Genomic DNA, 27,848 nt, shown 5'->3' on the forward strand with positions numbered 1-27,848 from the left:
CGGTGCTGAAATAAATGTTCCCATGTGTACATTTCTTTAAGAATGGCCACCTCTTAAGCCTTCTCCAGCTCACTCCACCTCCTGCCTCTCTCTTCCCAGGACCAGCTCTCAGAGCCCCGCTCCCCAGCCAATGGCGACTATAGAGACACTGGGATGGTCCTTGTTAACCCCTTCTGTCAAGAAACACTGTTTGTGGGAAACGATCAAGTATCTGAAATCTAACTACAGCAGGCATCACTTTGCCATTCCGTATTTTTCGTCTCTAAATTATAAATATACAAATATATATATTATAAATATAACCTTTGTGTAACCCTGACTTGATGAGAAACATTTTCAGCTTTTTTTCCTATGAATTGTCAACATCTTTTTTACAAGTGTGGTTTAAAAAAAAAAAACTTTACAGAATGATCTGTGGCTTTATAAAATAAAGGTATTTCTAAGCAAAGCAGTTGCATTGATTGCTTCTCTTAATAACTATTCTTGAGCACCTGGGGATCCCAGGAACCCTGGTCAGGTGAGGTAAGAGACTGACCTCCTGTAGAAACTGAATGTTACAGTGGTCAAGCGCACGATTTTTTGAGTGATTCTTAAAGCTCTGGTTCCTCTTGATTTGGTGTGACCCCATTCCCTCCCTTCTCATATGCACACAAAGGGAACTGGGCCGCCTCAGGGGAAGACGGCAGACTCACGCACAGAGCAGGAAAAGGGAACATCTCATCACCTCCGAGGATGAGTACCCTGGAGCCTTATGACGGCACCATTGGATGTCATGTTTAATTCCATCCAAGTTGTGGATGGCAGGCAGGAGCATGGAGCCCTCAGGAATCCATGGAAGACATCAAGGCATCCCAAGGCCATGTCCCCCTAATATTACTTCCACTGCTAACAACAGGACTGCCTTTCCCTGGTGGGAAAATGCTCCCTTTATGCCCATTCCTGTATCCCCTCCAACACCCAGATCTGCATTAAACACCCATGCCTTTCTCTTGGAGAGGGTTTAGATGCAGATCCCGGCCCTGGAGCTTTAAAATGCTTGCCCTTCTTCAAGGATCAAATGTTTATTGGGGTTCAGCTTTGTTTTCTCAAAAGGCCATGGTATCGTGCCCCTGAGGAACATGTTTATCTAAGAAGCTTTGAGGTAGTAGAGCGATAATTTTTGAAACCTTCCTCCTGCAATCTTTAAAAAAGAAAAAAAAGATTGCCCAAGCAAATCATTTGGGAGAAGACATCATTATACTCCTACTTGGCACTGCAAGCCTGCTCTCAGCACCAGCCGGTGGACTTGCCATCCAGCTCTCAGCTTCCACTGCTCCCCTTGTTCCCGGCTGGCTGGCTGCCTCCCCGTGCTGTATCCAGCACGGCCAACAGGATCAGACACTCAGAGACGCCCAAGGGGCTTCCAGAGGTGGCTGCTTCTCTATTTTTTCCTGATTGTGGCTGAGAGAGATGATTACTGCTTTGACACTTCCTTTCTCTAAAAGAAAAATAGTTTGATAGTATATTTTGAATATAGATGCTCTTATAGTCGGATTGGGAATTGAACTTGAATGTTGGGTCATATGTTTGTGTTGTTGCTGTAGTCTATCATGACTTTTTTCTTTCTGCATTTTCCTTAAAAAAAAAAAAAAAGATGGCCTTCAAAAGTGTGTTCTCAATGTTGTATGAACCTACTTCACATGAGTTCGGTTGTTGTCTCTCTTCAAAGACTCTTCAACCCACAAAGAAGCAACTAAATGTTTCTCTAAGTTTAATTTTCTAGCGTGTTGTTGTCTTACCTTTTTAACCTTACCATAATATTTCTGTTAACTGTTACATTTAATATACCAATGTGTGTGAGTATACATAGAGAAAAATCTGTTTGTAAAGTAAAATTTATATATAATATATGTAATCAAAGATACATATGTTATATATACATATGTGGATGTATGACTTATTTTTCCTTATCCACAGATTTCAGCTGCCATGTATATATAAATAAACTTATTTTATTAGCCAGAGGATTCTGTTGCTAATACATTTTGCATTCTTTTCAAGATAAGCTCTAAGTCTTCCTTAAGCAGTACCAACACCACTTTATATCCATCTGTATTTTTTAATCTGATTTAACAGTAAGTTGAGTTTTATGTATGTGACGAGCTAATAGGATTAGCAGTTTATCATTTGATAAAATAAATCTTTTTGAACATGTTTGCAGTTTCTCCAAAATAGACTCATCTTTCATCAGGTCTTTGGAGACAGTGGTGTCAAAGTACATCCCCCCCCCTTTCTCCCTGTCTCCAGGGCTGAGTGGATTTATATAGTAAATATCTTTGGTCCAGAGAAGTCTGAGGTTAACCTGGCCATTGAGTGTTACCATTCTGTAGAGAATAACAATACCTAAACATGACACATTTGTGCACAACTTAATCAGTAGCCTGAACTTTTCATTCAGCCTTGGATAATACATCTTGGAATTCACAATAATGCAGATCCTCAGAACCAAGTCAGTGTCACCCGTATAGGAAGCTGTTACTGTAACACAGGCTCGCATGCCCCTTCTGGGTGCATCAGGGGTGGTGTTGACAGCATTAATGCTATGTCTGAATAAACAAGGACACTACTGGCCTTTACTTAATCCGATTGGTTCTTTCATCTGTTCATCAAATAGCCAACACTGATATTTATAAAATACCTCCCAGGCCATCTCAGAGACAAAGTGGAAGACAATAAAGAAAGGAAGGGTTGGAGTGTCCTGGTCAGCAGGAAGGAAGTGCACACAGAGTCTTCTGGTAGGTGACCAGGTTTTTTACCTTTACTTGCGTGACCTCGGGTAGGTACTCTGCTCTCTGGGTGGTGGGCAACAGGGAGGCTCTTAAGTAAGTCACTGCCCCAGAGGTTGGAAGAGGGTGTCTGCCCCCAGCTCTGCTACTTTCTGGACATGGAACCTTGGGCAAGTCATTGCAGCTCTCGGGGTTCTCCTCACGTAAGAGAACAGTGGCCAACTGTAGTACATGTCATTTTAGAGCTGTGAGGTGCACAGCCCATGTGGCAGTACCTGTCAACCCTGGACCTCCTTCCTCCTGAGGTTGAGTTGAGAATTCCATGAAATAAACTATAGGATTCATGCACACACCAGGCTGGATCTGCTACTCACTAGAGATTGGCTCCCTTCTCCTTCTCTCACCTGAGGTACATCCCTACATTACAGCATCTGGAAAAATATCCAGCTCTGGGGTTTGGTGACATGGTTTCTCCAGGGTAAAACTTATGTACAGAGGTTTTTAGGTCCATGTTGTCATCCTGAAACTGGGGGAACCTTTCTGATCCTAGAGAAGTGATTGAGGTGTGACCCTTGGTGGCTTAGTGGATGCCAAGGTCAATAATTAAAACCCAGGGGTGTCATCATATCCTAACTTGGGGCACCCTTGGAGAGACTTACCAGAAAACACCCTCTTTGTTGTTTTTATTTCTCAGTTTTCCAACAGATGGAGAAGCAGAGGTGTAGGGAATGGCCGGAACATAATGTGTGGGACCTGAATTTTCCCAAGGTCCTTATCTGGTGCATCAGAGAGTTAGAGGCTCAGGCCAATGTTCAGACAGTGAGGTCCAGAGGGAGGAAGCATCCTGGCCAACAGCAAGCAGCTGATGAACAGCAGAGCATTAGAGGACAGAGATGAGGAGGAAAGGAGAGAGGTGAGGGAAGGACCTGAAGCTGCTGGCAGGACTGAGAGAGGAAACCGTAGGCAAGTCTTTTCTCTTGGGTCCCTGGAGCTGCCTCCTGCCATTTTTCATCCTCTATTGCCTGTGTGGACATGTGTTCACATTCACGTGTGCCAGTACACATAGGGATGTAGAAAGCCCTGAAATAGCTAGATTGAGTCCTAGCTTGTAATCTGAGGTCTGGGGCAAATGATCAGTACACTTGTGATCTGAGGTCCTTGAGCCTCAGTTTACTCGTCTGTAAAATGGGGTTGCTTGATGCCTGCCTTGCCCACTCTTAGGTAGTAAAATGCACAAACCCAAATGGTCTACCCCCACAGCCTGCACTGATCCAGCCTCCCCCACCACCAGCAGAATAATCTGGGAGGTTGGACACATGACCCTGCATCAAAGAATGCATGAGTGCCTCTCTGCACACAGCCCTGGGCAGTGCCCATTTCTCTTTCAGCTCAGTGAATGATGGAAACTCATGGAAGACAGCAGACAAAGCAGCCCCAGGGATAGGGGAGATTCCAGAGAGGCCCGTGACCAGGCCACAGGGATGCTGGGGCTGTAAACCAAAAGCCACTGGACTCTGTAAACCCACTGGGCACCACAGAGGCAGAAGGGGTGATGAGTGAGAGGCGAGTAGTAGTGGACTTGCCCACCAGTGCCAGCTCCAGCATGCCCCTCCAGAGGCGCAGGGCATCCTTCAGGGGGCCACGGTCATCATCCTCCCTGGATAGCCCCCCAGCCTCCAGGACCAATGCCATGACTGGCCTTGTCCGAGCACCTGGGGTCTATGTAGGAACAGCACCCAGTGGGTGCATAGGTGGCCTGGGTGCCCGTGTGACCCGCCGGGCCCTTGGCATCAGCAGTGTCTTCCTTCAGGGCCTGCGGAGCTCAGGCCTGGCCACCGTGCCGGCTCCAGGTTTGGAGAGGGACCATGGTGCTGTTGAGGACCTAGGGGGCTGCCTGGTGGAATATATGGCCAAAGTGCATGCCCTTGAGCAAGTCAGTCAGGAGCTGGAAACACAACTGCGGATGCACCTGGAGAGCAAAGCCACGCGCTCGGGAAATTGGGGTGCCCTACGGGCTTCCTGGGCCAGCAGCTGCCAGCAGGTAAGTGTCCAGGCTGTGCCAAGGGCTTTGCAGAGGGCTGGGAGGGGCTGCTGAAAGCAGCGGGTAGGGTTGTGAGTAGGCTGAGGCCAGAGAAACTGACCATAATCCCCTACACTTTCACACTTAAAATGCTAATGATAACAACGCTACCTTTTACCGAGGTTTACTAGGAACCCACGCTAGCCCCCATACGTGACTATCTACTATCTTCTTCAAACTTCAAAGAAATGCTATGCAGTGGATCATTCATTGATTGCATTTTTCAGATGAGAAACTGAGGCATGTAATTTGCCCAAGACTTCAAAGCTAGTAGAGGGATGGAGATGAGATGTGAACCTGAATTTTTGTGCCTCCAAAGTTGCATTTGCCCCATTACCCTGGGCTGCCTCAGTCACCTTTACTGTTGAGAAGGGATTTTTACAGCTATTATCCAATCAAATACCATTGGATGGATGTGGTATTAAGAACAATGAATAAATGGAGATGTGTTCCTGTATCCACCTACAACCACGCTGTTCAATAGAAATATGAAGTACATTGGTAATTGACAAGTTTCTATTATCCACAGTAAAACAAGTAAAAAGAAGCAGGTGAAGTTAATATTATAGCTTATTTAACTCTATATGTCCAGAATGTTATTTCAACATGTAATCAATACAAAATATATTAATGAGATAATTTACATTCAAGTAGAACTTTCTGCATGATGGAAATATTAATATCTTATATCTACACTGTCCAATCTGGCAGCCACTAGCCATATATGGCTATCAAGCACTTGAAATGTGGCTAATGAGACTGAGGAATTGCATTTTTATTTCATCTAATTTTCATTAATTTAAATGTAAACAGCCACAGGTAGCTAATGGCTATCTTATTGGACAGGGAAGGATGCAGAGGTTTCATCTTTCTCCCTTGCTTGGTCAGCCCTGCTTTTCCCACTCTCCAGGGTGATTTCTGCAGAGCCTGGAGCACATCCATCATGTCTGGCCTGCAGCCTGTAGTTCTAATGCTGGGACTCCAGCCAGCATTGCACCTCTCAGCTGGTCTCTTTGTGGATAGCTGACTTCTCCTCTCCTCCTCCTCTTTCTCTCCAGATGCTGGCCTTGGGACCCCTCTGAGCAAAATCAGTCTCTAACCCACCAGAGACTGCCAACTCAGACCCTTGGCCCCCTGGAGTCCAGTATGCAGCCTCCCAAGAGGAGGTCACAAAATTTTATTTGTGTGTAGCTGGGGGAGACTAAGCAGTTGCACACAGGGACTCCCCATTTGCCCCTCCTGCCTCCCATTTCATCCCAGGATGCTTCTCCTGCACTGCTGTCAGTGCCCACTCACAGCACAGAGTGCATGATGAAAAGCACCATCCTCTCAGGCTCTCCCCCTGGTGCTGCTGTTCTGCTTGTATCCATCTAGGCTGCGAGGGAGAGCCATCTTAGAATAGTCCAGGGCCTTAACGCCTGTCAAATCTAAGAGGCAGCCATTCCTCCAGGATTCTTCACAACTGTCCTTATTCCAAATATTGTGCCATAACAACGACCAGAACATCACTAGATACTCCAATATGTCAGCATCTGCTGGACAATTGCTTGCACTCAGATGCCACACAGACTTGTCAGGAGAAATCAGGTATCCCAATGGCTAGGTTAAAAAGTAGGGCCACAAAACTTAGTTTATACTCAATAGATACTGACTTGTTCTGGCTCCAGATAGCTACAAGAGCCTTTGCAACTTACTGACTTCTCTGGGCCTCAGTTTCATTATCTACAAAATGGGTATAATAATGCTTAGATATTCCAGCAAATCCATAGACAAATAAGAGCCTGGCTCCTGCTTACAGGTAGAGTACAGACTAGGAAGCTCTAAAATCCTGTGAGAGCACCACAGCCACACACCAAGACATGCGACCTCTGTAGTTGAGGGTCAGGATCCCACATGGGCTCACTTTCCTCTTAAGTGACTATAAATGAGGGCCTGGGTATGAATAAAGTTCTCTTTTTCTTCTCTTTTAAAAAATCATGGACTTGAAGATAGAGTAAGAGCAATTGATAAAATGGAGTTATTATTTCTTTTTTTTTTTTTTTTTTTTTGAGATGGAGTCTCGTTCTGTCACCCAGGCTGGAGTGCAGTGGTGCGATCTCGACTCACTGTAACCTCCATCTCCCGGGTTTAAGCGATTCTCCTGCTTCAGCCTCCCGAGTAGCTGGGATTACAGGTTCGTGCCACCACGCCCAGCTAATTTTTTTGCATTTTTAATGGAGATGGGGTTTCACCATGTTGGCCAGGCTGGTCTCGATCTCCTGACCTCAGGTGATCCACCCGCCTCTGCCTCCCAGAGTGCTAGGATTACAGGAGTGAGTCACCATGCCTGGCCTGGAGTTACTATTTCTATATTGCACAGCCCAGCCTTTCAGCCATATTAAACTCTATTCCATCAAGAAGAACAAAAGAAAACTCCATAACTGAGAAATACTCGTGATTTTTTGGGTCAATCTGGCCTCGTGGAGCTGCAGGAGGCCCCCACCAGGCCCCCACCCCTTTCCAGGCCTAGAGGAAAGGCCACCTCCCAGCCCAGTCCTTTCACAAAGTGCTGCCTTCGTCTCACTTGGGGTCAGAGGCAGCCACTCTGCCGTCCTGGGCTCCAGAAATCCAGAGCTCTCTCCCTCTGCCCTCACTTAGGCCTCTCTGGCTGGGGCTTCATGCCCACCTTTCCAGACTCTGGGCTGTGGTGTTCCGTGCTCCTCACAGCACTCCTTACCCCTCCTGTTTCTCCACCTGCAGCTGCCTCTTCCCCACCTTGTCCGCAGAACTCCTCCTGGTCCTGCAGCCCAGTTCCATGGCAACCCTCTGTGACTCCTCAGGGCCCATGAAGGGCCTGAGGCCTCAGAGCAAGCTCTCAGCAACTGAGCCCCAAGTTGGCACCTAGAGAGAAATTCGACCTCCTTAGCCTGGGCCCCAAACAGAGAATCCAAGAGAGGCCTCAGTCACTCAAGAGCAGGGTGGGGATGTCTATTTTGGTGGCACTTTCTTGGATCAGGCTGGAGCAAGCAGTGGGGAAGGTCAGGGCAGGCGACAATTTCCATAAATGTTTGGGAAACAACATTTCCCCTTGCTTTCAGAGGGGGGAGAAAAGAGTTGGAAAGGAGACAGGCTCTCCTCCCTGCCATCACCACCCCAGCTGACACAGAAAGCTCCTAGGGCCATTCTGGGGAGTAGGAGCCCCCTGTCCCCTGAAATCTCCCCACAGCCTGTCTCACCCCCACCCAGAGGAGACAGGTTTTCAGAAAAGCCAGGAAGAGGATCCAGGAGGAGGGAAACCATTGCTGTCACTGTGCAGAGAGCCACATCATGGAAAGCAACACGAAACCAGGGTGCCAGGAGGGCTCACACCATGGCAGAATCAGGAAGGCCATCCTAGGGAGGGGATCTTCTCCAACCTTATCACTATGTAAGTTTGGGGCCAGGGTTGGCTCCATGGGTGCACCACCAGTGAAGTCTCATAGGGCCCTGCACTGGAGTGCAGCGATGCCATCAGCACTGCAACCTCAAGCTCCTGGCCTCAAGAGATCCTCCTGCCTTGGCCTCCCAAAGGGCTTGGATTATAGGTATGAGGCACCGTGCCCAGCCAATAGTTTTATCTTTGAATTTGTGTTTTGAAAGTGAAGTCTCGTGGGACAATGGAGTATGGACCAGGGGCTCTTGAACGGTCCTACCTCCCTCTGTCTCCCTACAACAGGTTCTTGGCCCACCCCTCTGCCCCTGGGAGCCCCTTCTGACACCTGCTCCATGCCCCTGGGTGGCAGCAACTGGAGGGAGAGGACAAGCCTCTTGCTCACCCCTGACCCAGGTACCTACAGGTGGCACTGAGGTTGTAATATTCTTGGGGGTTATCACCCAACCCCTACCAGCAGGACATGGTACATCGGTCCAGTGGCCAGTAAGAAAGGTACCGCAGCCGTTGGTGGGGTGCGCACATGCCCAGAATCATGGAGCGAGGCCTCTGGATGCCTATAAAGGTCTGCATGAGCATCCCCATGCCCCAGGGAGTGGAAATTAAATAGCAGATAAAAATTAACATAACAAGTTGAAACATGACAGAAGAAAGGAAAAAGCATTATATTTGAGTAACTTAAATCGCACTTTGTTCCTGCTCTTTGAACAGGGGGCCCCACATTTTGCACTGGGATCCGCAAATTATATAGCTGGTCCTAGTTAGGGTTCATGCATATGAAGTTCTATTTCAATTCCAAACCTCTCTCCTCCCACTCCTCAGCTGTGTTAGAACCTCCAAGCCTCGCTAAGTGGTGAAAACAGACAGAAAAACCCCAGGTGGCAACTACAGAGGCTGAGGAAGACCTGGGCCATTTCCCTTTCCAGCCTTGCTCTGTGCTCCTGACTTTTCTTACCAAATGAAGGATGCTGACAATAGGCTCTGATGGCAACATCAGGCCCTTTCATCCTCAAATAGGCCAAACACAAGCTTGGAATAAGGCAGCCTTGTGCCTCGGAGCTGCAGATGAAAGGAGAGTGGGGACAGAGGAGCAGCCCTCAGAGACCGGGTGTCAAAACAAAAGGAACAGCTGAAGCCGGGGGAGAATGAAGCTGCCTGAGGAAGAAAGGGGAGCGCAGAGGTTCTAAGTTAAGGAGCCAGGACATTAGTCTAGGTCTCCATGGGAGAAAACTGCAGCTTATACCTCCAAAGGATAAGGCTGTCAGCTGGAGGAAATAGGAAATCAAAATTGTTGAAAGGCAAAGGATTAGAGTTTAAAATGGACTTGATTTGACTATTCTTCCTGCTGTTCACAGCCTGTCTTTCCATCCCTTGCACAGAGACAGCCCATACTCAGGGAATCTGCCTACTTGAAGAACATGCTGGAAACTCAGGCAATCCAGATCTGGGCCAGGTTTCTCTCCCACAGAACTTGTGGTCCTAGAAGGCTTTCTTTTTAGAAAAAGAAACAAGAACTAATCCTTCTCCACTGAGAATAAAGAAAGGCAACAGGGTTTGTTGTTCATGATTCACAACCTGGTATCCCTGGAAAGTAGGTGATGGGGGCAGAATCATAATCTACAAAGGCCTGAACACAACTCCCCAAGAAAAAGTCACTCAGCCTGTTTCTTAATCAATGCAATTTGTTTGGTCAGAGCAGGCCAGTGGGGCAGTTTCTTTGTCAGCCAAGCTATAACGGACACTACAGTATGGTTAGAAATGTAGCTACCAGAGAAAAGTCCATTAGAGAGATTCATTCCTCTTAGGAAGAGTGAGGTATATGATTGGAAGAAATATTTTGATGGGAGAGGGGGAGAAGGAGGCATGAGCCTGCTTCCCAAGGGTCTTGTTCATATAATACAGGTGGCCACTAAGCTTCTTTATTTATTTTTATTATTACTTTTTTTGATATGGAGTCTCACTCTGTTGCCCAGGTTGTGGCGCAATCTCGGCTCACTGCAACCTCCGCCTCCTGGGTTTAAGCGATTCTCCTGCCTCAGCCTCCCAAGTAGCTGGGATTACAGGTGCCCACCACCACATCCAGCTAATTTTTTTGTATTTTTAGTAGAGACAAGGTTTCACCATGACGGCCAGGCTGGTCTCAAACTCCTGACCTCAGGTGATCCACCAGCCTTGGCCTGCCAAAGTATTGGGATTACAGGCGTGAGCCACCGTGCCCAGCCAGTCACTAAGCTGCTTTCTAAGAAAGGTGGTTTCTGGAAGTTGAATGTGTCTGGAAAGCAAGAGAACTGCTAAAGAAAACAGAGGGAGACTAGGGCGTGGCACTCAGGGCCTCTTTCCATGCCCCTCTCATACACCACACTCGGCCACTCTTAAATCTCTTAAGATCTCTTAAAATGTGAGTTCCATGTTGGGAAATGGAAGACGGGGTGGGGTCAGTTTTCCATGAAAACTAGGGAAAACTAGATGTGATGCAAAGACTGGGGATTTTGAAGCCAGACAGCCCCTAGCCTTGCCACTTGCCATTTACCAACTGTGTGATCTTGAGCCAAGGTCTTCATTGATCTCTGCATCTCAGTGTCTCATCTGAATAATGAGGATGATTAGAGACTTCCTTTGACATGATAAAATATCTCTAAGAAGGAAACACTAGGCCTTCCACAGAAATTAAGAATGAGAAAAAGATGTCTGCTGTCTCTACTGCTCTGTAACATTGGTTAGAGGCAGTAGTCAATATGATTAGACAAGAGAAAGTACTTGGTATAAGAATTGGAAAGAAAGAGGGAAAAATTTGGTCTTTCTGGAAATTCCAGAAGGAACAATGTAAAAACTATATGACAAACAATAAGATGATTTAGTGAAGTAGCACGTTATAAAATAACATCAAAAAGCAATGCTGAGGCTGGGCATGGGGGCAAACGCCTGTAATCCAAGCACATTGTGAGGCCAAGGCAGAAGGATCACTTGAGCCTGGGAGGTTAAGGCTGCAGTGAGCCATGATTCTACAACTGCACTCCAGCCTGGGTGACAGAGCAAGACCCTGTCTCTAAAAGAAAAATAAATAAATAAATGCTGCTGGGCATGGTGGTACAAACCTGTAGTCCCAGGTATTCAAGAGGGTGAGGCAGGGGGATTGCTTGAGCCCAGGAGTTCAAGACCAGCCTGGGCAACAAAGCAAGGGCCATCTCAAAACAAACAACAAACAATGCTGTTTATAGATAAACAAAAAAGATATAAGAGATGAGAAAATCTCATTTATGATAGCATAAGATGAATTACCTCTAAATTTCAGAAATGTCCAAAATCTATATTAGACAATAATCAAATCTATCTGAAACACACAAAATAGTCTTGAACAAATGGAAAGAAACACCATGCACTCAAATAGACTCAATAGCATAAAGATGTCTCTTCTCCCTAAGTTAATGTATCAATTTAATGCAATCCTAATTTTTAAAATTCCATCTTTTTTTTCAAGAGTTAGATGAGTTGATTTTAAATTCCCTTTGTAAGAACAGAAAGACAAGAATGGCCAGGAAAGAAAAACTAAGAAAGAGTGGAGGGGAGGAGGCTGGGGAGGGGACCAGCAGCCCCACCAGACATTAACATATTATAAAGTCTCTGTAATTAAAATAGTTTAGCGTTGGCACAAAAAAGATCGGACAACCATGGAACAGAATAGAACATTCTGTAGTAAGCTCTACTGTGTTTGGAAATTGAGTATTGATGAAGCCAGCATTTGAAACCAATAGAGGGAAGGGTAGACTTTTTAATAAGTGATATTCAGACAACTAGATAGTCATAGGGAAAATAATAAAATTGGATCCATTTCTTGCTGTACCCTAGGCTCAATTCTAAATGTATCCTAGATATAAAATCAAAAACGAAACCATACAAGTAGAAAACATAGCTGAATTCATTTATAATCTGGATGCGGGAAAAATTTTTCTTGTTACAATTCAAAATCCAAAAGCAACAAAGGAAAATATTGATAAATTTGATTAAGAAAAACTTAAAAATGTTGCATTTCAAAATATCACCATAAGCAAAATTAAAAGATAAATGACAAACTAGAAAAAAAAATGCAATATAGGATACAGAAGGTTAAAATAGCCCTATTTTATACACAGCATTTAAAATTTCAGGTTAAAAAAAAGCTGATAGCACTCTTTTATTTTTAAATGTTAGAGATATGAACAAACAGTTGACACAAAAAAATAGATGAAAATGGCTCCTAATGTCTCAACTGCACTCATAATAACAGAAATTTTTAAAATCTACCTGAGATACCACTTTTACCTATCCGATTAGCAAAACTCTAAAAGTATGTCAAACTATTTGTTGGTGAAGCTCTAGGGAAACAGGCAAGTTTATACAGTGTTGATGGGAATAGAAAATGTTACAACCCCTATGGAGAAGAATTTGGCAACGTCTAGACAAATTATATAGGCATTTATGTATATATAATTTGACCCAGCAGTCCTGTTTCTAGGACACACTCCCAATGACACACTGGCAAAAATATGAACAAGAAGTATGTACAAAGCTGTTCACTGCAATCCTATCTGCAATACCAAAATACCGGAAACAATCCAAATACCTCCCAGGAGCGGACTCGTTGAATAAACCATGATGCATCTGCAAAGGAACAAGAAATATTTCTATAGCTACTATGGAGTGATGATCTCCAGGATATGTTATTGAGCTAAAAGGCAAGATGGAAAGAGTGTGTATTTCATTCTACCATCTAGCTAAGAAAAGGGAAGGATATGAATGTATACATACGTATTTTTTTACATTGAAAAAATGGAATAAAACAAACCATAAGTGTTTTTAAATGTTACTTATAGGAGGGTGGAGGGGAAAAAGTAGCAGGGAAAGTCATCTCCACATAACAAGATAAATTAGAAGAACTTTCTTCTAATTTATCTTGTTATGTGGAGATGACTTTGGAACCATGAAAATATTTTACAGAATTGTATAACAAAAATAGATTTCAGAAAGCCAATTCTAAGAATCAAAAATAAAAAGAAACAAATGAATCCAACTATGTACCAAGTTGATAGCATAGTCACACGAAGAACTATTCCAAGTGGCTTTTAAAACCACAGGAATTTAACTGTACATTTCCTGGTGGAGATGCAAAAGACAACAGAAAAAAAAAAACCAACAATTTTTCAGTAATCACATTGGTGGTGGTGGCACTGGCACTGTTATTCTGACACTGGTGTGTGTGTGTGTGTATGTGTGTGTGTACTGTGGGATAGAGTAAGAGAGTAACTATATTTGTGTTATTGAAAACTGAGACTTGAGTGTGAGTGAAAGGAGATACAGTTGTAAGATGCATGACATTTAGTAACAATTCTTTAGTCTTGAATTTAAATTGGAATTATCAGTATAAAGTCATGATATATGTGATCATAAAAATAAATATATGCCTATTTCCAAGTCTGACCACTGAAAGATCTAGAAGCAATGGCCAACTTAGCGACAATGAACATTTTTAGCCTCAGATTTGGGTCTCTAACAACCATCTTTCACTAAAAGAATGGGGGGCTCCTTGTAGCAATGGCTGAATCCAGCTTTGAGGATAGGAAATATACAAGATGAGTCTGAAACATCTTGTCATACCAGAAAGCAAGGACGCTATGAAAAACTACTACAGTCATGTCAGAAGACTTAGGAGTCAATCCAAAGAAGCTCCCACTAACCAAAGATGGTTGGGAATCAATAAGAATATTATCAGGGCTTCCAGTAACATGAACAAGAAGACATCCATGTGCTGGGAGGGTGGCTACCCCAACTCCATGGGGACAGAACTCCTGTGCTCAGGACTCTTCTACACCTCATGCTGTGGAATCTAAGGCAACAGCAAAGCTGAGGTCCAACTGCCGTAAGGATGGACACTAACGAGGCTGCACTGGGGAGAAAAAGAAGTCAAGATAAGCAACATGAACCATAAAGCCCGGACAGTGTGGTGTATGAAAGAACAAGAAAGGCGGGATCAGGAAACTCAACAGGACGAAGTTGCCTTCCCACCTAGCTCTCTTCTCTTTGCTGAGCCATACAAACCTACTAGCAAGGAAGATAAGTTATCAAGTTGTATCCAGAGTAGGCTTGGAAACTATGGTGAAATGAAAGATTTTATAGGAGACAAATCTATACCAAGGCTTGTTGCAATTTCCAAGCCTACAGTACACCACCTATAACAGATGAAAATGGACCCCAGTAGGACCTCTGCACCCAGCATTTCTGTCTCAGAAACAGTTCTCAGGCTTACAGAGTGGACATAGTAGCCAGTAGACCAGTGCAGGTGGCACCAGTGGCACTAACAGTCGTGGCCAGAGACATGACTGTGACTCACATAGCAGTAGTGGGAGCAGAAGACCAGAGAAAAATGCCAGCATGGATCACAGCACTCCAAGCCGCGCTCTTCCAGCCCTGGGAAACCCCAGGCTGTCTCTTGGTTAAGCTCCAGTCGTTCCAGGTCTCATGGGAATGATCAGCATAGCAAGGAATATCAGCGCTCCAAATCACCTGGGGACCCTAATGCAAACGGAGAGTCTCCCTCTCATGTATCTTTTCCAAGTGGGCAGCACTCAAATCAGTCTTTCCCACCTTCGCTGATGTCAAAGTTCAGTTCAATGTTACAGAAACCTATTGCCTGTGTGCAGCCTGTGGGCGGACAGGAGTCCGTGGAACCAGAGCTGTCTTCTGAGCACTACAGTAGCCAATCCCATGGTGACAGCACAAATGAGCTGCAGCCCAGCTGCAAATCACATCTCGCCAGGCTGAAAATACCTTTCTAACCGCTGGACCTAAATCACACATTCAGAGCTTTTAATATTGTGACTATGTGAAGCAATTGAACATGAAACTCTGATTGAACTTGAACTGCCTTTTTGCCTTAATAGTAAAGAATGTAAAAGTTTAGAGATGTTTTAAAGTTTAAAGAAAGACTTGTGAGCGACTTCCAAGTGAATCCATAGAGACCTGTTAGCTCCCCTCTTGGGAAATAGAGACAATGTCATTTACAGTTTTCAAATGTTAAAATAAGTCAGTTATAGAATAAAAGCATGATCCATCAATTTTTAAAAGAATATTATTAAGAACATTAACTGCAATAGATTGAAATCCATCAAATATATCAGTATAACACCAAAAAAAAAAAAACTAATTAATCATCTTTGGAGCCCACTGAGGAACCAACTCATTATTTTTAAAACTGGTAAATAATGAGAGAAAATAAAGCATTTTCCTGCCTTTCTTATAAGACCTATAGGTATATCAGGTAAGAAAAATAAATAATTAAAGAAAGGAATTATCTTTTTATAGATGTATTCCAGCTAATAAAAATAATAGAATTATTAATTTTATTCATATCTATAATAAAACAATGGCTCTAGGCAATAACAATAATCCAACAGCTATGACTTTCACAAAATGTGACCAGCAGCCGTTCTATCTCCTGGTGGAGTACACATCACCACCTATGAGGTAGTCTTGCAAACAAACAAAAAACCTGAATATGATGAAGCCTCAAGATAAAACTACTAATTTACAGAAAAGACAAGGGTCAGATGAACAGGTTAATTCTATAGTAAGCTCTACTGTGTTTGGAAATTTAGTTTTAATAAAGGCAGCACTTGAAGCCAATAGAGGGAAGGGTGGACTTTTTAATAAGTGATATTTAGACAACTAGATAGTCATAAGGAAAATAATAAAAGTATTATTATAGAGATGAAACCAGCAAAATCCAAACTCTGGGAAACTATAAGACAAAAGACCCAATTTTTTAACAAATAAAAATTGCAAGGGAAAGAAGCAAGATGGTAAGAGAAATCTATACATTAAAAGAGACTAAATTAACATATCAGCCCATCAAAATGGGCTTTATTTGGATCACTATTCAAACAAACTATTAAAAAATATATTAGACACGAGAAAAGATAAAAACTGACTAGATATTTGATAATTGAGAAAGTATTACAAAAGTATTATTAATTTTTAGACGTGATCATGGTTGTGAAGTCATGTGTTCTTTTTAAAGCATTCTTGTAATTTGCCAGTACAGGCTGAAATATTTGAAGAAGAAATAATATGATGTCTGGGATTTGTTGAAAATAATCTCAGGCAGAGTGACAAGACGTGTGGATACAAGTAAAACAAAATAGGCCACGTGCTTATAATCAAGGAAGCTGGGTGATGCATATATGGGGGTCCATTATAACATATTTCTTTTGACTTACGTTTGAAATTTTCATAAAAATGCAGCTAGAAGACCTACTTCATCGGGATGGTGCAGGAATGTAAATGAAATGATGTGTGTAAATCGCCTGGCGCATAATCAATGCTTTATCTAAGTTTGTGGAATTGAATAAACTTGAAGACATACATTAAGCGAGCAGTAACACAAACAGCTGCTTACATGAGCGCGTTGATCAACCGACATATGCTGTGTGAGTTTCCAGAAAGAGCAGGGTATTGATTAGTTCTCAGCGAGGGTGCCCCAGGAAGTGGGGACTGAATGTGGGTCCCAAGGAAGATGCCGGAATATGGCCCTTAAGAGCAAGGCCCAGCGTGGACCAAGGTGGGAGCCGGGCATGGCGTCTGGGTGCCAGGCAGTCCTCCCACCAAGCGCCAGCTCTGCCGGGGCCACTGCTCTGTCTCCCTCCCTCTCCACTTCCAGAGCCTGGCACAGAGAGGCATACCTCGACACACAGCGGGTGTTCAAGAAACGGCTGGTGGTGAAAGTTGAATATGGAACCAGACAGGCTCCAGGTTTCACTTCAGAACTCCAGCTCAGGGGTTCTCTAAAATTCCACACCAGCAGTGAGACAGGAAGTGGCTGCAATGTCTGACACAGAAACAACGTAGCAGAATCCTCTGCCGCTGTGAGAAGAGAACCAGGATGCTGGTTAGATACTGACGTGGAGCTGGCGCCAGGATGTATCGCTGAGTAACCACGTCTGTGCTCTGCTACTATTTGTGTTTCTTAGAAAGTGGAGAGCAGACCGTCTCTGGAAGCACACATAGGGGCTGCAGACCCTCTCTGGAAGCACACATAGGGGCTGCAGACCCTCTCTGGAAGCACACATAGGGGCTGCGGACAGTGGGGGCTACTGGTGAGAGGGCTGGGGCTGGAGACAGGGCAGGAGCAGGCTTACTTTGGGGTGTATACTATTTGGCACTGTTTGGAGGTTTTACCTTAAATAAAATATGCAGTAATAAACAAAAGTCCTGTCAGTGGCTTTTGGGGTGGGGGAAGCAGTAATTCCTATCAGGTCTTGGGTCAGGGGAAGCCTTCAGAACTCCACGGAAGCAAGAGAACCCTTCTACTGACGGGTCCTGATGGGAGAGAAGACCCATCTCCACAGCTCCTCTCAAAACAAACCCAGCCAAATTAAACATGCGTACAGAAGAGCAATAGGAAAGATGTTCTAAAGGGCTACACTCTCCAGAAGAGCTAAATTAAAACTAATCCAGGCAGCTGGCACAAGTGCTGAGGACAAATGTGGTGGCTTTTTACGGGGAATTAGTGAAAGAATGGCTGAACCAAGCAGAATGTTACGCAGGGTCCCCAGCGCTCTCCCAGAGGGTTTATGCTGATCCGCTGAATTTGAGGACTCAATTTAGGCAAATAAAACCTAGTTTATTGTCGTCTGGCTGGGGAAAAGCACATAAAGACTCATTTATCTGGTTGTAAACGAGCTAGTAGAGCTGGCTGTCACAAGTGCATTATTCAGCAGAAACGAGAAGTGATTTCAGCAGTCCTCAGGAGGCAATGAACGCAGGGCACAGGAGTGGAAATCTCCATCACCAAACTGACCACTACTGGAAAACAACTTGTCTTTTTTAGTTACATGTTTATTTCAGGACCAATGAATAACCATCTAAATAAGCGCTAACTAAATAACACTACAGTGTGGAAGTTAGAAAGTCCCGCCATTTCAGCAGGCTCTGGGCAAAATTATGCAGAAGACAGAGGCCCCTGCTGAATGTAACTGCCCACGCCTGCCTGGCCCCTCTACTCACGCCCTGCTCATCCGTGTCCGCTCCCGTCTACTCACCCTTGTCCTCTCCCCTCTACTCCCCATTCTACTCACCCCGAGCTCTTTCCTCTACTCACCCCGAGCTCTTTCCTCTACTCACCCTTGTCCTCTCCCCTCTACTCGCCCCTCTACTCACCCCTGCCCTCTCCCCTCCACAAAACCCAATACTCACCCCTGTCCTCTCCCCTCTACTCACCCCGTCCTCACCTTACCCCTGCCCTTTCCCCTCTGCTCCCCCCTGCCCTCTCTCCCCTACTCGCCCCTCTACTCACCCCTGCTCTCTCCCCTCCACAAACCCCTCTACTCACCCGTCTTATCCCCTCTACTCAGCCCTGCCCTCACCCCTCTACTTACCCCTGCCCTCTCTCTACTCACCCCTGCCCTCTCTCTACTCACCCCTGCTCTCTCCCCTCTGCTCACCCCTGCCCTCTCTCTACTCACCCCTGCCCTCTCCCCTCTACTTACCCCTGCCCTCTCCCCTCTACTCACCCATGCCCTCTCTCTACTCACCCCTGCCCTCTCCCCTCTACTTACCCATGCCCTCTCTCTACTCACCCCTGTCCTCTCCCCTCACCCCTGCCCTCTCCCCTCTACTCACCCCATGCCCTCTCTCTACTCACCCCTGTCCTCTCCCCTCTACTCACCCCTGCCCTCTCCCCTCTACTCACCCCATGCCCTCTCTCTACTCACCCGTCCTCTCCCCTCTACTCACCCCTGCCCTCTCCCCTCTACTCACCCCTGCCCTCTCTCCTCTACTCACCCCATGCCCTCTCTCTACTCACCCCTGTCCTCTCCCCTCTACTCACCCCTGCCCTCTCCCTTCTACTCACCCCTGCCCTCTCCCCTCTACTCACCCCTTCCCTCTCCCCTCTACTCACCCCATGCCCTCTCTACTCACCCCTGTCCTCTCCCCTCTACTCACCCCTGCCCTCTCCCCTCTACTCACCCCATGCCCTCTACTCACCCCTGCCCTCTCCCCTCTACTCACCCCATGCCCTCTCTCTACTCACCCCTGCCCTCTCCCCTCTACTCACCCATGCCCTCTCTCTACTCACCCCTGTCCTCTCCCCTCTACTCACCCCTGACCTCTCCCCTCTACTCACCCATGCCCTCTCTCTACTCACCCCTGCCCTCTCCCCTCTACTCACCCCTGCCCTCTCCCTTCTATTCACCCCTGCCCTCTCCCCTCTACTCACCCCGGCCCTCTCCCCTCTACTCACCCCGGCTCTCTCCCCTCTACTCACCCCGGCCCTCTCCCCTCTACTCACCCCTGCCCTCTCTCTACTCACCCCTGCCCTCTCCCCTCTACTCACCCATGCCCTCTCTCTACTCACCCCTGTCCTCTCCCCTCTACTCACCCCTGCCCTCTCCCCTCTACTCACCCCTGTCCTCTCCCCTCTACTCACCCCTGCCCTCTCCCCTCTACTTACCCATGCCCTCTCTCTACTCACCCCTGTCCTCTCCCCTCTACTCACCCCTGTCCTCTCCCCTCTACTCACCCCTGCCCTCTCCCCTCTACTCACCCATGCCCTCTCTCTACTCACCCCTGTCCTCTCCCCTCTACTCACCCCTGCCCTCTCCCCTCTACTCACCCATGCCCTCTCTCTACTCACCCCTGCCCTCTCTCTACTCACCCCTGCCCTCTCCCCTCTACTCACCCCATGCCCTCTACTCACCCCTGTCCTCTCCCCTCTACTCACCCCTGCCCTCTCCCCTCTACTCACCCCTGCCCTCTCCCCTCTACTCACCCCATGCCCTCTCCCCTCTACTCACCCCATGCCCTCTACTTACCCCTGCCCTCTCCCCTCTACTCACCCCTGTCCTCTCCCCTCTACTCACCCCTGCCCTCTCCCCTCTACTCACCCATGCCCTCTCTCTACTCACCCCTGTCCTCTCCCCTCTACTCACCCCTGCCCTCTCCCCTCTACTCACCCCTGCCCTCTCCCCTCTACTCACCCCTGCCCTCTCCCCTCTACTCACCCCTGCCCTCTCCCCTCTACTCACCCCATGCCCTCTCTCTACTCACCCCTGTCCTCTCCCCTCTACTCACCCCTGCCCTCTCCCCTCTACTCACCCCATGCCCTCTACTCACCCCTGTCCTCTCCCCTCTACTCACCCCTGCCCTCTCCCCTCTACTCACCCCTCTACCCGCCCCTGCCCTCTTCCCTCTCCTCTCCTCTCAGCCCTGTCCTCTCCCCTCTACTCATACCTGCCATCTCCTCTCTACTCACCCCTCTACTCACCACTGCCCTATCCCCTCTATTCACCCCTGCCCTCTCCCCTCTGCCCACCCCTCTACTCACCCCTGCCATCTCCCTTCTACTAACCCCTGCTGTTTTCCCTCTACTCACCCCTATTCTCTCCCCTCTACTCACCCTGCCACCCCCAACTACTTACCCCTCTACTCACTCCTACCACGTCTGCTCTATTCACCCCTGCCCTCTTCCCTCTACTCACCCCTGCCCTCTCCCCACTACTCATTCCTGCCCTGTCCCCTCTGCTCTCCCCTCTACTCATCCCTGCCCTCTCCCTTCTATTCACCCCTGTCCTCTCCCCTCTACTCACCCCTGCCCCCTCCGCTCTACTCACCCTACTCAACCCTGCCCTCTCCCCTCTACTCACCCGTCATCTCCCCTCTACTCACACCTGCCATTTCCCCTCTACTCACCCCTGTCCTCTCCCCTCTACTCATCCCTGCCATCTCCCCTCTTACCCCATCATCTCCTCTCTACTCAACCCATCCTCTCCCCTCTACTCACCCCTGCCATCTCCCCTCCACTTACCCTTCTACTTCTACCTCCTCCCCTCTATTCACCCCTGCCCTCTCCCCTCTACTCACCCCTCCACTCACCCTCGCCCGTCCCCTCTACTCACACCTGCTCTCTCCCCTCTACTCAGCCCTGTACTCGCCCCTGCCATCTCCCCTCTACTCACCTGTCTACTCACCCCTGCCCTCTCCCTTCTATTCACCCCGTCCTCTCCCCTCTACTCATCCCTCTACACACCCTGCCATCTTCCTTCTACTAACCCCTGCTATGTCCCATCTACTCACCCGTTCTCTCACTCTACTCACCCCTGCCCTCCCCCTTCTATTCACCACTGTTCTCTCCCCTCTACTCACCCCTGCCCCCTCCACTCTACTCACCCCTCTACTCTACCCTGCCCTCTCCCCGTCCTCTCCCCTCTACTCACCCCTGCCCTCTCCCCTCTACTCTCCCCTATACTCACCCCATCCTCTGCCCTCTACTCACCCCGTACTCTCCCCTCTACTCACCCCTGTACTCTGCCCTCTACTAATCCCTCTATGCACCCTACTGTCTCCCCTCACCTCTGTCCTCTCTCTACTCACCCCTCTACTCCTTCCTGCCGTCTCCCCTCAACTCATCCCTGCCCTCTCCCCTCACCCCTCTCCTCTCCCCTCTGCTAACCCCTGCCCTCTCCCCTCTACTCATCTCTCTACTCACCCCTGTCATCTCTCTTCTACTCACCCCTCTGGTCACCCCTGCCTCTCCCCTCTACTCCCCCTTGCCCTCTCCCTTCTACTCACCCCTGTCCTCACCCCTCTACTCGGCCCTGTCATCTCCCCTCTACTCACCCCGTTCTCTCCCTCTACTCACTCCTGCCCTCTCCCCTCTACATACCCCTGCCATCTCCCCTCTACTCACCCTGCCCTCTCCCTTCTACTCACCCTTGTCCTCTCCTCTCTACTCACCCCTGCCCTCTCCCCTCTACTCTTTCCTTTCCTCACTCCTACCATCTCCCCTCTACTCACCCCTGCCCTCTCCTCTCTACTCATCCCTTTCCTTGCTCCTACCAATCTCCCCTCTACTCACCCCTGCCCTCTCCCTTCTACTCTCCTCTCTACTCACCCCTGCCATCTCCCCTCTACGTACCCCATCCTCTCCCCTCTACTCACCTCTGTCATCTCCCCTCTATTCACCCCTCTACTAGACCCTATCCTCTCCATTCTACTCACTCCTGTCCTCTCCCCTCTACTCACTCCTATCCTCTCCCCTCTACTCACCCCTCTAGTCCCCCATGCCCTCTCGCCTCTTCTCACCCCTGCCCTCTCCCCTCTACTCACCCCTGTTCTCTCCCCTCTCCTCCCGCCTCCTCAGCTCCTACTGCTAGCCCTACTGCCCAGAGAACTTCCGGGTGCCATTCCCAGCTTTCAACTTTACTTCATTTTCATCATCTTCATTTCCACCCCCCAGGTAACCTTTCTCCAGCTCTGAGGAGAAAGGTTATGTGATGGAGGGATTTATTATCACTCACCCACCACGGAAACATGGGCCTTGTTTTGTTCATCTGCGCAATGAAGATGAAACCATCACTCTCACATGAGGAGTAACTGGGACAAGGAGGAGACGCCCCGGGAGGTTGCAGGAGTTCACTGGGTGTGGGTACCCAGCGTCCCTGAGGAGACTGCCTGGGAAATGAGGCGCTCATGGCGGCATCCAGCCCACCCAGGCCAGGAACATCTCCAGGGACAGCCCGGAGTGGGCACAGGCACTGGCACTCTGGGAGTTCTCTGGGTTCATCTTCTGTGAGGCATGTACCCGCTCAATCCCACCAGCCAAAGACCACTGAGAACATACCTATGATTTTCCTAACAAAATCATGTTCCTTCCCTAACAAAATCATTACTTCCGTAAGACTCATGAGGATAAAACCATCCACAGTCTTCACTGAACTGCAGGCCTTGTGTTTGCGTGACATCTGCAAACGTTAACAAGAACTTTTACTCTCTGTCTTAATTTGGGCCTCTCCATAACATATGGGGCTACCTAGGAAGATGGGATTATGTGCAGTGTATTTGTCGCCTTGGGCTGCCAGAACAAAGGCCCGTAGACTGTGTATCTTCAACAACAGAAATGCATTTTCTCCCTATTCTGGAGGCCAGAAGTCCAAGATCAAGGTGTCAGCAGGATTGTTTCTTCTGAGGCCTCTCTCCTTGGCTCATGGAAGGGCATCTTCACCCTGTGTCCTCACTCAGGCTTCCCTCTGTACATCTGTGTCCAAACTTCCTCTTCTCAGAAGGGCACCAGGCATCTTGGAGTAGGGGCCACCGTCAGGACCTCATTTTAACCGAATTACCTCTTTAAAGACCCTTTCTCCAAATATAGTCACATTCTGAGGTACTGGGGGTTAGGATTTCAGCATAGGAATTTGGGGGAGGAAGGACACGATTCAGCCCGTAATACCCATTTTACAGATAAAGAAACTGAGGCCACAGTTAGTGTTCCAGCCAGGATCAATTCAGTGTTGTTGTTTCTACCCCTAAAATACTGTTTAAAAACTTCCTGTCACATTCATCTGTAAGACCCGAGTTAGTCCTGTCCCAGAACCCTGAAGGGTAGGCTGGCCCACAGTCTACGTAGAGTGCCCCTGTTTGATAAGATAGAGCTATAGTCAACACAGGCCCCACTCTGTGAGTTCAGACTTTGGGATGTGCCTCCTTTTTCTGCCCTTCTCTGCCTCTTTTAATTTGGAAGAAACTGTCAGAAAGGGTGATTGATCCTTCTGCAAGCACATCTCTAACTGGAACTAACTGCTTTAACCAGGATGCATGAGGCTGGGCGGCTTCCGACCCATCAGACAGCTCAGAACTGAGACTTGCAAGTTTAATAGCTTTGCTGCTGGGGAATAGCGCAGCCCTCCTCAGGATTTCTCGTTTTCTTTTTCAGTGATTTTAATACTCAGAAAAATGTGCTGAGCAGTCAGCACTCAAGGCAGAATGACTTTATCTGAGTAGAGTTCAGAGACTCCCCATGGTGTGTGGCTCCGGCTCCCCCAAACCACTCCACTACAGGAGGTGAGCACCTGCTCGGGTGGGCGAGGCCTGGCATGAGGGATTTCCACAGACTGCTGGGCTGGGACCCCTGCCCTTGACAGGGGCGACCACCTCTCACCACCACCTAGCCCAGTGGTAGGGGCCAAGATGCCAATCTCCACGGAGTGAGGCATGGCTCTGTGAAATCCCACCAGCCAAAGACCCCTGAGCACATACTCATAGGTGGAAACGGTGTATTAGCATGCTGCAGCAACAGAAAAATGTACCAGGAGAACCCAGGACATCTCAGGAAAGGGGGTTGGGAGGGGCTTGTTATGAGGTTTAGGCCTGTGTTAGGTTGTTGGGGAAAGGTTTAAGAAAGGCTTGCTCTGCGTTTGATGGTGTCAGGAAGTAGGGGCAGTTTGATGATTGGGGATCTTAATAATCTTTACACAGGAGGTGGAAGGAATGAAGCAGGCATAGAGCTGCCGTTAGTAAAGCAGCAGCAGTCATCACTCGAGTCAGCTGGAAGAGGGGATGTTGAGTTTTTGTGGTTGCAGAGCATCCTTGCCTCTCTGTCCAGATAGAATCACCACGTGCCCTTGTCTCCATCTCCTTCCACCAGGATCACAGAGAGAGCTGGTCTGATTGTTGCTGATATTCTGTAAACACTCGTGCGTAAGTGAGAATACTCTGGTCTAGCTGTCAGCTGCCAATGGTCAGGGCCACAGTTTACTTCCTTACAGCAAGCAGGCATCCTCAGCCTCCTCCTCCACAGTGGTGGGAGGACCACGGAGGCAGAACCGGGGTGCGAGCGACCTCTCGCCTCACATGTCCTGTGCAGCCCCCGTGAGGCTGGGGGCTGAGAGGTAATTGCTTGGGCTGTGCTGTGACTTTAGGAGCAGGGCCCACTCTGTGCCTCCCATGTGCTGAGCAGGGTGTGTCTGCAGAACCCACACCCCTGTCTCACCCATCTCTGCCCCAGAGTCTATCTTGGCAGTCCTTCATCTATGCAATCAACTGAGTTAGAACATAGCAAGTCCAGCTCACTCCTTCCCACAAGAGAGGCCCTGGACCGGTTACTAACCCCTGAGAGTCCATTTCCTTATCTGTACATTGAGGGAGAATAATCCCTGTTTCATAGGATTGCTGTGGGGATGCTGGCTGGAGATAATGCATGTGAACTAGAAAGTATGCGTCGGGAAGGGAGGAACCTGTCCTCTCTGGCTCTTGCTTTTCTCTGTCACCCAGGATGGCGGCCAGCACATAGATGCATGATAAATATTGGTTAAATCAACAAACGGAAGTGCCCTACAAAGTAATCAGTTAATAAGAGGCAGCTATGTTGGTTTCCCAGGGCTACCATAACAAAGTATTACAAACTGGGTGGCTTAAAACAACAGAAAGCTATTCTCTCACAGGCCTGGAGACTAGAGGCTGGAAACCAAGGTGTCAGCAGGGGTAGCTGCTTGTGAGGACTGTGAGAGAGAATCGGTCTCAGGCTGCTCTCCCAGCTCTGGTGATGGCGGGCAATCCTTGGCCTTCCTTGACCCATAGATGCATCACCCCCATCTCTACCTTCATTCTTCTGTATGTCTATGTCCAAATTTTCCTCTTTTCATAAGGATGCCAGTTATATTAGATGAGAGCCTACCCTAATGACCTCAACTTGATGACGTCTGTAAAGATCTTATTTCCAAAAAAAAGGTCACCTTCACAGGAACTGGGGGTCAGGCCTGCAACTTATGTTTTGATTGGTACACAATTAAATCCATAACACCGGCTATTGTCCCTTTCACATTATAGTCCTGATTCCCAACATTTTGTCCTGTTTTGTCAACTGTCATTTTAAAAGGTTCCAGAAATATCAGTATTTCTGCACCTAACCCATTTCATCCTCTCTTCCTTTTGTACTTGAAATTAAATTCCACATCCTGGCCGGGCATGGTGGCTCACGCCTGTAATCCCAGCACTTTGGGAGGCCGAGGCGGGTGGATCACAAGGTCAAGAGATCAAGACCATCCTGGCCAACATGGTAAAAACCTGCCTCTACTAAAAATAAAAAAATTAGCCGGGCTTGGTGTCAGACACCTGTAATACCTGCTACTCAGAAGGCTGAGGCAGGAGAATTGCTTAAATCCGGGAGGCAGAGGTTGCAGTGAGCCGAGATCGCGCCACTTCACTCCAGCCTGGCAACAAAGCGAGACTCCATCTCAAAAAAAAAAAATCCACCACATCCTATCAAACTACTTGGGCTACTAGGGTCCAGAAAGGAAAGCTGTACAGAGAGCCCAAGAGAATTCTGTTCATACAGTAGAAACAGAGTAAATGCCACTAAGCTACTGTGTGACCTTGGACAAGTTACTCCACCTCTCTGAGCCTCAGTTTTCTTAACTGTTAGATAAAGGCATTGGATCTCACTGACATCTCCCTGCAGACACACAGGGAATAGGCCAGATTCCCTTTTAGAACTCTGGTAGGCAGATGAGATGGATCCTTTCCCTGGACATGCAGAGACCTGGTGCCACTGACTCCTACCTTTCTCTTCACTTCTATGTACCCTGAGATGAAGCCCTTTCCCTCTGAGGCTCCTCATCTGTAAAATCAGAGGGTGGAATGTTCTGATCTCCCAAGCCCGCAGCCATAGAGGAGGCTGTCACTGCTCCCCATCATCTCTGAGCAGTGGATGAAGCCTATAGAAGAGAGGCAGCCTCCGATGAGCTCGTTGTCCCCATTCTTTGGTTGGCTGGCTGGAAATGGGAATGTTCAGTACATTTTGGGCACCTCCTTCATTCCTGAGGCTCAGGTGGTAGCCTATGCCCCAACATTAATGAAGCAGCAGTTATATTACCCCCAGCCCAGCACCTGCCAGAATATAGCTCAGGTGTTGCCAAATGGCAGTGTAGGGAGAAACTGTCCGGACAGGGGGGTTGCCAAGAGACAGCAAAGCCAACGCCTCACCCAAGTTCACAAAAGCCCAGATTAAACCAATGAACAGCTGGAATTTTTAACTTGGACAGCCCCAGGATTGTGCCTGCCTATACCTGATACTGAATACGTGAGCCTTCTTTCTCCTTCTTGGACACACCCCATCATGGCTCCAGACACCCACTGCTGTGATTTTGAGCTTCCTTGTTACACTGAAAATCCTAAGAGCAGAGGTATAATCTGATTATTTCTGAACCTAAAACCTAGCACAATGCCAGGCACAAAGAAAGAAGAGAAGGAAGTCAGGAAGGCAATAAGGAAAGTAGGAAGGATGGAAGAGGAAGGAAGAAAGGGAGGGAGGGAAAGAGGGAGACTGCAACAGAATATCACAGTGGCTAATGGTGTAAGCTGTAAAGTGCAAAAGAATTGAGTTCAAACTCTGATTTTGCCATTGACTGGCTTTGTGACCCAAGGCAAATCGCTTAACCTCTCTGAATTCCAGCGTCCTGTACTATTCACTCCACAGGGTTGTTGGGTTGTTGTAGGAATTAAATAATTCACTTAGAACACTTAGCATAGTGCTTGCCCATGGTAAGCATTCGGCAAACTGTGGTAGTAATTTGTGTCATCTAGTACTTAAAACAATAATAACCACATGGACTGCACAGCCCTCTGACATCACCTGCCCAGCCAACTTTTCCGTACTTTGGGGGCGGGCAGTGGGGTGGTGGGGGGGGCGGCGGGGGCGGGGGGAGGAATGAGCATTTGCACAGCGTTACACAGGGATGGTCCCGCTGACTCAGGAGCATTCCACTTTGTGGCAGCGATCTCCGAGTGGCCT

The 27,848-nt window shown here is 47.7% G+C and overlaps 2 protein-coding genes and 1 pseudogene across 10 annotated transcripts in view; all 3 read left to right on the forward strand.

The window, feature by feature from the left end:
• The window catches only part of TMEM108 (transmembrane protein 108), a 374,249-nt gene extending 373,801 nt beyond the window's left edge, over nt 1–448 (forward strand). For all 9 annotated transcript variants that reach the window (XM_063662176.1, XM_063662174.1, XM_063662178.1 and 6 more), the window contains one exon: nt 100–448. In XM_063662176.1, coding sequence (XP_063518246.1) covers nt 100–222 — 123 coding nt within the window. In that variant the 3' untranslated portion in view covers nt 223–448. The remainder of the gene's footprint in view (nt 1–99) is intronic.
• A 3,841-nt stretch (nt 449–4,289) lies between these two features.
• Nucleotides 4,290–27,848, forward strand: part of BFSP2 (beaded filament structural protein 2) — a 75,005-nt gene continuing 51,446 nt past the window's right edge. Inside the window, exon 1 of the mRNA XM_054482310.2 lies at nt 4,290–4,806. Coding sequence (XP_054338285.1) covers nt 4,318–4,806 — 489 coding nt within the window. The 5' untranslated portion in view covers nt 4,290–4,317. The remainder of the gene's footprint in view (nt 4,807–27,848) is intronic.
• LOC134739215 (AF4/FMR2 family member 4-like) lies at nt 14,206–15,114 on the forward strand (annotated as a pseudogene).

This window comes from Pongo pygmaeus, chromosome 2, assembly GCF_028885625.2.
Source record: "Pongo pygmaeus isolate AG05252 chromosome 2, NHGRI_mPonPyg2-v2.0_pri, whole genome shotgun sequence".
Taxonomy (NCBI): domain Eukaryota; kingdom Metazoa; phylum Chordata; class Mammalia; order Primates; family Hominidae; genus Pongo; species Pongo pygmaeus.